At 54.9% G+C, this 8,779-nt stretch overlaps 1 protein-coding gene across 1 annotated transcript in view; it reads left to right on the forward strand.

Annotated features, from left to right (window-relative positions):
* Positions 1-8,779, forward strand: part of OLFML2B (olfactomedin like 2B) — a 28,320-nt gene that overhangs the window by 13,841 nt on the left and 5,700 nt on the right. Inside the window, exons 3-5 of the mRNA XM_035900769.1 lie at positions 804-1,067; positions 4,565-4,672; positions 8,312-8,488. Coding sequence (XP_035756662.1) covers positions 804-1,067; positions 4,565-4,672; positions 8,312-8,488 — 549 coding nt within the window. The remainder of the gene's footprint in view (positions 1-803; positions 1,068-4,564; positions 4,673-8,311; positions 8,489-8,779) is intronic.

Genomic DNA, 8,779 nt, shown 5'->3' on the forward strand with positions numbered 1-8,779 from the left:
GATGAAGCCCAACGGGGAGCAGTTCTCAGCCTCCATCCTGTCGTTTCCCCGGGGGGGACTCGGCAGACGGGGAGCTCCTTGCAAAGGGAATTGGTGGAGCCTCTTTGTGTGCAGAGGGGAGGGATCCAGGCTCTTTCCCCGCCAGCGGGGTGCAGCGGAGGTCTCTGTTCTTAGATTTGGCCGATCAGACTGTGTGCTATTATCTGCCCTCGGAAATGGCTAACGTGGAGACTATTGGAAACATACCGTCAAAGTTATTTTTGTGCTTGGGCTTTCAGAAGCGCTGTCTGCAAATCTCCGTAAAGGAAATTCCTGGCATTGTATGGGGCTAATCAGAAATACTGCTTCACCACCAGGTTACGCTGCTTGTAGGGTGGGTTTCAGTCGCCCTTCCAGCGCACCCTTACCCTCTTTGCCCACCTAAAGAAACCTTGCTCCAGGGTAGCAGGTGACTTATGGGGTCTACTGGACACAGAGCATTAAAAGACAGGAGGATGGGGTTCGTATTTAAAATTCTCCTATTTAAAATTCAAAGTGGCTAGGTCTGGTTTACGCCAAGTGGGATAAAAACATGCCCTGTTGGAAGAAGCCAGTTTTTCTTCCCCTTGTAGGTAGGGATCAGAAAGCTCTGCGCTCTCTAGAAAACTTCTCCGTCAGGAGATGTTGGGAGAGCCAGTCAGTTTCCTCGAGGTGCGGGATGTCCAAAGCGTCCTTGCCCGGACCTCAAGGTCCAGGGTGTTCTTGCCCCTTGCTGGGCGAGCAGAGGACCAGAAGTTTGCTAATGGCTGGTGACCTGTGCTCAGCTGTTAGGTGACTACGACAAGGTGAAGGCGGTGTCCGAAGGCTCCGACTGTCGGTGCAAATGCCTGGTCAGGCCCCTGGGCCGCGGAGCTTGCCAAAGGATTAACGAAGGCGCTTTCAAAGCGGAGGATTTTTACACGGTGGAAACCATCACGTCGGGACCCAGCTGCAAGTGTGCGTGCGTGGCCCCCCCCTCGGCGCTCAATCCTTGCGAGGGGGACTTCAGGCTGAAGAAGCTGCGGGAGGCAGAGAGCAGTGACCTGAAGGTAGGAGAGCGGCTTGAATTCGGGGCTCTTTTGGGAGGGGCAGATCTTCTGAAGCCTTTTCTTTCTGAGCTTTTTCTATAAAACCTTTTTCTTCAACTTTTTTCATTTAAAAAAAAAAAAAAGCCATAGTTACTTTTATATCTGGATGTTTTATGTGAAAATCAAGCTCAGCTTAAGGGATTGATTCAAGCAGCTGCAGTCGATGATTCACGCAGCAGCACGCTGCCCGAGCTCTCCTCTGCGGCCTGGGCTCCGCCGTGGCTGCCTGTGCCGGGAGCCCGGGGGGGGCCGGGCTGCTCCCTGCTCAGTGTCCCCAGGGGGACGGCTCTGCTCCGCTCAGCAGCTGCCGGGTCTCCTTCCCATCGCAGAGATGGGCTCCCGAGGACCCACGCAAAAAAGCTGGTTCTGGCTTCTGTGGGCCAAAAGCTGCTGATGCGTCAGCGTGAGGGTGTGTTACGCAGCTGGCTGATGGCAGGGTGGGTTTTGTTGTTTTACGTGTTGATGCTTCTATACTGTTTAGCATTTTATCTCTCCAGTAACATGTACCTCTCTTCCAAACGTGGCAGTGTTTGTTCCAAGTACTTGTGACTTTTCTTGGGTGCTTACTTTTGCTGGTTTGGCAGCTGGCACCAGACCCTACTGAGTTCTCCAGTTTGTTACCTGGGTAAGGGCAGCAGAAATCCTCCCCAAAGGGCCGCTGGCACAGTCCAGCCCTGGGGAGTCCCCGGAGGAGAAGGTCGTGTGCCGGTGGCACTGGTGCGGGCGGTGGCAGGAGGTACCCCGTGGCGGTGCTGCCAGGCCCAGCTCAGGTGGGAAGGCAGGCCTCGTGCGAGGTGCTGCGGGGCAGCCTCCCGCCAGGGCCATCATGATGGGTTTGTTCTAATTAATTTGGAGCTCGAGGATGCGTTTCATCTTGTCCGACTGCAGACAGTTAGCAGCTTCTTGTCCAAGCTCCCCTGCAGCTAGGGAAGATAAACAGGCACAGGCAGATAATCCATCATTTCAGGGAAGGAGGAGTCCCAGCCTGGAGTTGTTTGGTGGTCCCTTGTCTGCAGGAGAAGCCAGGATGTCCCACTTGGCCTTAGATGAGGAGCTGCGGTTAAGGGGAGGGGACCCCCCCCCCCCGGGGTGACAGAGCCACCCCTGAAGTGTCCTGCCTGGAGGCAGGCATCGCTCCTGCCCCCGCAGCTCGCACCTCTCTCCCTGTCCTCTCCAGAGCCGGTCAGCCTCCGGGAGGAGCCGGGCGGCGTGGCTAGCTGCGCCCTTGGCTCTGGCTGCCTCTTCCCACTGGGGAGCTGCTCGCAGCCAGCTGTGGTGTGAAAGCTTGTCCTCTAGGAACTGGCCCAGGCTCCCCCGCTCATTTCGCAAGGATCCGCGGCCAAATGATTTCACAAGGTTTATCCAAATATACACACGTGGGGTTTTCCTTGCTGCAAAAGTCAAACCACGGGAGCTGTGAAAACAGGCTTGCTTTCTCACCGAGCACAGGGTCCCTCCTGGGGTCGCGTGCACCGGGAACAGCAACCTCTTACAGGAGAAGCTGGGAAAGGACATGGCTCCAGTTACTCCGTGACTCATGAGGAGCAGCCCCCATGCTTTGCGGTGGTGGGTGGGCAGGAGGGCCAGGCCAGGCCACCTCCTTGCTCCTAACAGCCCCGGGGTTTTCACTCTCCTTGCTGGTCTGAAGAGCATCGCTCTTGCCTGGTCCGGCAGCAGGAGGCACCTAGCGGTGCTCTGCATCTGTTGTGGTTTAACAGGCCTTCTTATGCTCTGCATCAAAGGCCCTGGGTTCTCTGTTTTTGGGAGAGCCGTGGGAAGTTCCCCAAAATGAGAGCGCTCCCTTACAACGGGTGTGCTGGTCCCCAAGGGAACAGTGAGAAAGGGAGTAGATAAGCCCAGGCAGCAGGGGTATCCCTGGGGCACCCCGACACAGTGCCGAATGGCCGTGCTGGGCATCCTGGCTGCAGGTTTCGGTCCCATCTGTGCCTTTAATAAAGTTCCATGGGAATGCATGGGCCATCAGACAGCGAGAGCCAAAGTCTGCAGTGGGTGAAGGGAAGGAAATAGCAAGCTGCTGTGTGCATCAGTGTGGTGTTTTGGGGAGGGTCAACTCGGTGGTGGCGGGGGTAGCTGACTCTCAGATCTATTTCTGTGAAATCGCAGCTTGCTGCTCCTCTGCTTGTAGGCGCAGCGTGCGTTTTGGGGGTCTCGGGTGCAGAGACTGTGCAAGGAGTCTGTGTTCAGGAAGATCTGGAAGGTGGTTAATAAAGTCTGCAGCCTTTGTGCACTGATGGAAATCATCCAGCCTGGAGGGAAAGCACATGTCTCCAGTGGCTGTCTGGCAGGTTGCACACATTGTATCCGTCGTCTCCATCCAGTTCTTGGTGGAAAGTGGATGCATAGCCATAAAACAGTCTTGTCTCTTGATGCTGCCATTTTATCTGGCCCAAAAAAATCTTTCCTTTGCTGTCAGCTCCACAGGGAGACGGCAGAGGCCGTGGTGGAAACTCAGAGTGCTGCCAGCAGTGCTGCCTGTACTCTTCTGCCATGTTTATGGAGCTCTGTTGACCAGTTTGTAGCTGCTGGGAGAAAATGTCACCACCGCCTTGTAGTAATTCCCAGGCATTGAAAATACTTGTTGGCCTTCAGGGCTGTAAGGGCTGCAAGTACTGCACTGTACATGTGGGGACACGTGGGACTGGAGGGAGCCCGTCCCTGTGGGAGTGGAGGTAGGGGGTGGCCTGGGAGCTCTCCCCACCAGCCCCTGCCTGTCTCGGTGCCGTCCCCTGCGGAGCGGGTGCCAGGAACCGTAGGAAATGCAGAACGAGGGTGTTGCTGTCTGGATCCCCAGGACTGGTGAGCAGGGGCTGGTGCTGGGCAGGACGCGGCAATGCAACCCTTCCTGCTGCAGGAAGGAGGTGAATTAAATACGGGGCATGGCTGAAATGAGTTAGAAGGAGAAGGCAGCATCCCTCTGATAAAATTGTTCTCCAGGGGAAGCAAGCTGTTAGCAGGCTGGCACTGAATTTCAGTTGCTTCACTCTTGGATTTGTGAACATTTTAAAATTTTTTAACAAGTTTCTTCTTGTTCCAGGAAAAAAAGCATGGCATGGCACGAACTCAGAGTCTGATGTCAAACTCGCTTTTATTTGAGCTGCCATTGCTCGTTTTCTCTTTTGTTGCCAGTCACAGCGCCAGTGGGGTAGCTAAGCCTTTGGGCTTGTCGGAGAGCCTGCCTAGAGCTGGCAAGGAGGGCAGTGCTCCTCCTTGCTCTGCTTACTAATCCCCACCGCCCAAAACGTGCTCCCAAAGCCCTGCATGCTGTGCTCCTGACTGCAGCAGCAATGTGCCAGGGCTGTGTAAGGAAAAATTTGCATTTTATTAAACTTCTTGTGCTCAGATGCGTGCGTTGCCCTTGACTTTTCAGCTGTAGAAACCACGCAGGGTACTTTATAGCAAGTGCCTCGGACTGACGGTGTGCTCCCTTTGCCTTGCAGCTGTCCTCCATCGTTGAGATGCTGGAAAGTGCCTTTTATGGCTTGGACCTGCTGAAGCTGCACTCGGTCACAACCAAGCTGGTTGGTCGGGTGGAAAAGCTCGAGGAGGTAAGAGGAGTCCTGCTCTCCTTCGAGGTCGTTGCCTTCAGTGGGACTTGCTTCACATCGAGCACTTTGTGCATTCTGAGCCTCCTTTCTTTTGGAAGAAATGTTAATTAACTATTTGGCTGAAAGTAAACTAGACCAAACCAGGCTGTCCAAACTAGACCAGACTACGCTCTCCAAACCCGATCTCCACTGTTCCTTGCAGGCAGTGCCTGGGGCATCACCACCCTGTCAGCTTCCCCTGACCCTCTCCAGTTCCCCTCCATCCCCCGTGGCCCAAACTGGGTGTGGGATCCCAGCTGTGGCCTCAACAGGACCAGCATCTCCTCGGGGTCCGAAGGGCCTGCTGTCAAGTTTTTCCTCTTCTCAATTTTATGTCTGTGCTGGCGTGATAGTTGCGCTCAGCCAGGTGCTTTTGTGCTGTTTGATGTGGGGGTGAGTGGTTCAGGGCTGGTGCCAGGACACGCTCACCGGGACAGCTGGTAGCCAAGGAGGTCAAATTCCTTAAGGACCAAGTTACATCTTGGCCTGCGCTTAAAAAGAGCTCAACCCTCAGTACTGCTAAAAAGACAGATAAAGTACCTTCCTTTATTTTTTTGGGTTTTTTTTGTTTTTTGCATTAGACTTTCAGTAAAGTCATTTTCACTTCCATACAGTTTAATATTTCTTTGGCTAGTACAACGTGGGGCTCGCAGTTTGTTGAGCTGCGCTCAGCTATGTAACAACAGGTTGCCAGATTAAATACTGGAGTTTTCTCCCGTGGTCCGTATCTGGGACAGTAATTCCACATTCTTGTCGGAGCAGAGCAGTCCCGTTTGTCTGCAGCCAGGAGCTGAGAGGCGATGATTTATAAAGCCAAAATTCCACTTGCAAAGTGTTTCGGGAAGGCACGGCGTGCTCCATCCCGGGGTCAGGAAGGAGACAGCCGAGAGGAGCACGCTTGTCTGGGGGGGCTTTGGGTTTCCAAGCGTGGTGACTGACCCAAAAGAGGGAAAAGGGGTTTTGAGGTCTAAAAATAACAAAGAAACAATGTTTTTGTTTGCGATCCCACCCTCTTCCTGTGGTTTAGCATATTCTCCAGTCGTTACTTGGGTTTGCTACTTGAGTCTTTGCTAATTAGGGGAGAGGAGCGAGGGAAGTGGGAGCTGTGCCGCCACCCCCATGCCACACATCCCCATTGGGGACCTACGGCGCTGGTAGCCACGTGTCTGGTGGTGGGGTAAGCCTTGTCCCATGGCATGGTGAACTGGGCTCGCCCAGAGCAGGGGATGCTGTGGTGAACACCAAGGGCCCCGTCGGGGCAGGTTGATGGTCTGTTGCTATTTAACATCCACAGTTAGCTGGATTAGGGATGATAGAGGGGACCGACCCTTTTTTGGTATCCTTTATGGATCTGTGGTCCATGAATTTGTCTCACCCTGAAACCAGTTGACTGAAAACGATGCTGTTAGACATTGTCACCTTTAAATGGGCCAGACCAGAGTGACACAGCACATCGGGTCAGTGAGTGGGGACTGCAGGTTCCTCAGAGACCTTGCTGATGGTCGAGTTGGAGGCTAAGGTAAGGTAAGTGTTAGGAGTTTGAGTACTGACAAATGACAGAAGTGATCACTTCGCATGCGGCTACCACCGCACTCTTCTTTGGTACCAGGGTGGCCCCGTCTACCAGCCGGTTCCTGCGCAGGGGGCTCAGCGTGAGTGGTGCTGGTGGCACTTCTCTGGGCATGTTGGGGTGACCTCGCAGCGTGGCTGCTACGCTCGCAGCCCGTCGCAGCGAGGCAGACGGGCAGAAAGCTTGGCCTGCCTGCAGCAGTTTGGTCAGAGATGGAGCAGTGAAGGTGTAAGAGGGGAGAATTCAGATTTGGGTCTTTAATTTCCTAGAAACAGGGTTGCAGGATCACGTAACAAGCAGCTGAAGCTGCCTGCAGGCACTTGGACAGGAGGGAGAAGGGCAGGAGAGGTCTGGGTTAGATGGAGGCTGGGGCAGGCAACACAGGCAGCAGGTGTAAAACGCTTCCTGCTGCTGGCTTAGCACAGAAATTCCTGGGAGGAGGAGGAGGAGGAGGATCACACCCTGCATGGGCCACAGGATCTGATACAGCGGACAGCTGAGATGCTGAACAAGAGTCTGGCATGGCTTCAAAGCATCGGCCTCCCCGGCGGGTGTGCTTTTGGCAGCTGCTCCCTGGCAAAGCAACTGAGCGGCCTCAAGCGGCATCACAGGCCAGGCTTTCGTGGTGCCTCCCCACTCCAGGGGAGGCAGATTTTATCCCTGAGCAGGTCATAAGCCAAACATTACACAAAATAAGTGATAAAGGGCATGAGGCTGTCGGAATCAGCCGTCCTCCCAAAAGGAGGAGGGTGTCAAAGCTGCTGCTGCTCCTAGGAGAGCATCATGAGGTGCCCTGTTCCTTATCTCGCTACATCAAAATGCTGGCTGAAAAGTCCCTGCATTATTTGACTCAGCCTTAAAACCGCGTGATAAAGCCATGACTCACAATTCCCGGGAGTTCAGATACCCATGGAGGGGGTCGGGGGTTAACTGAGTTCAGGATGGTATTTTTGCAGAGATGAGAAGGTATTGCGAGATGTTTCCAGCACAACAAGGTATTTTACACCCATGGTGTCAGTCAAGGGAACGAACCCCCAAACACTTGGTCTGCAGAGCTAGTGCCTCCTCCAGCAGGGCAGCTCCTCTGCTTTGTCTTTTGCTTGCAGCTGTTGCATCAGCTGGTGATTTTGAGGTCGCAGATGGAGGTCACGGTGGCTTTTAGGAGAAATTAATGGCAGGACAGATTGAAAATGAAGGATCAGGGGGAACTGCCCCCAGTCTCTGTGCAAAAATGCTTTGATTGATGTGCCACCTATTCAAAGCAGTTGCCATATAAGAGGTAAAAGACCAAGGAGCGATGAGCAGAGACTGCAACCACCCCTTGGTGACTATGGTTGAGGGGCTGAGAAGGGCAAAGGGGTTTGCCTGCCTGGGGATGCCTGATATGCTGCAGCCAGCCCCAGCTCCCTCCCGGTCCCAGCACAGCTCTCTGAGCGTCACTGGCTCTTTTTGTCCCCCCAAATTCTCCCTCTCTTCTGTGGGAGTGGAGGCTGGTGGGGAGGAGCAGTCCCTGAGTGCAGGCGCTGTGTGGCCCAGCAGCGGGGCAGGACCGGGAGAACAGAAAACAGAGAAGTGGGATGCCAACCTCAGGGACTTTCCCTGGGGGTCAGGCAGGATGGGACCCTGCTAGGAAAGTGGGATTAATAAACGTGAGGTGAACTTGCTGCCATAGGCAAAGAACGCGAGGCTGGGACTTTAGATGTTTTAGCTTGGCTTTTCCTCTTCCTTCTATGAGCCGGTGAGCGTGGCTGAAGATGGGTGTTGAAGAATCTCAAGGCCACTTTCCCACTCCATGGGGCCCTGTGGCAAAGAGTCGATCTGGGATGTGCACACCAAGGATGGGGTTTCTGAATCCCACCGGGGTCAGGGACACCTTCGTAGCAGCTGAAGTGCCCAGCTCCATGAAAAAGCCCAGCTGTGAGCCCAGGATGTGAGCACAGAGCTCGCTGGCTCCTGGGCTGTGTGGTTTGGGAGCTGTGGAGTGTCCCTTGTCTTTATGTGGGGTAAAGTCTCCTCTCCTGCTTTTCCAGGGCATGTCCAGGAACTTCACGCGGGAAGGCCACCAGGCAGGAGCCAATGTGGAGGAGGGTCCGCAGGTTCCCCACCACAGAGACAGGGAGAACTGCTCCAGCCTCATCACCAACAGCCTTGCCGACATTGAGAGCTCGCTGCAGCGGGACGCCGAGGCTGCCTACACGCACCCAGAGGTATCACCGCCCCAGCGGGTTGCACGGCTCAAGGTCGCTGCCGCCGCACAAATCAGGCCAGGGGGTCTCTTCTGGATGTGGCCACTGGCCTGGGGTTATTTTCTTCTCGGCTTGGCCGACCCCGTTTTTGTGCCTCTGGCTCCAGCCTGCTTCTCTCGGCACAGCCCAGCTGCCGCCGGGATGTAGGAGGGAACAGGAGCAGGCTGCTCCCTGGGCCTCCCCCCTTCCCGCGGGGTTGTTGGTTTTCGAGGTCAGCGGCGGGCGGGGTGCTTGGGAAGAGGGGGGGTAGTT

Source organism: Egretta garzetta, unplaced genomic scaffold (assembly GCF_000687185.1).
Source record: "Egretta garzetta isolate BGI_Z169 unplaced genomic scaffold, ASM68718v1 scaffold598, whole genome shotgun sequence".
NCBI lineage: Eukaryota > Metazoa > Chordata > Aves > Pelecaniformes > Ardeidae > Egretta > Egretta garzetta.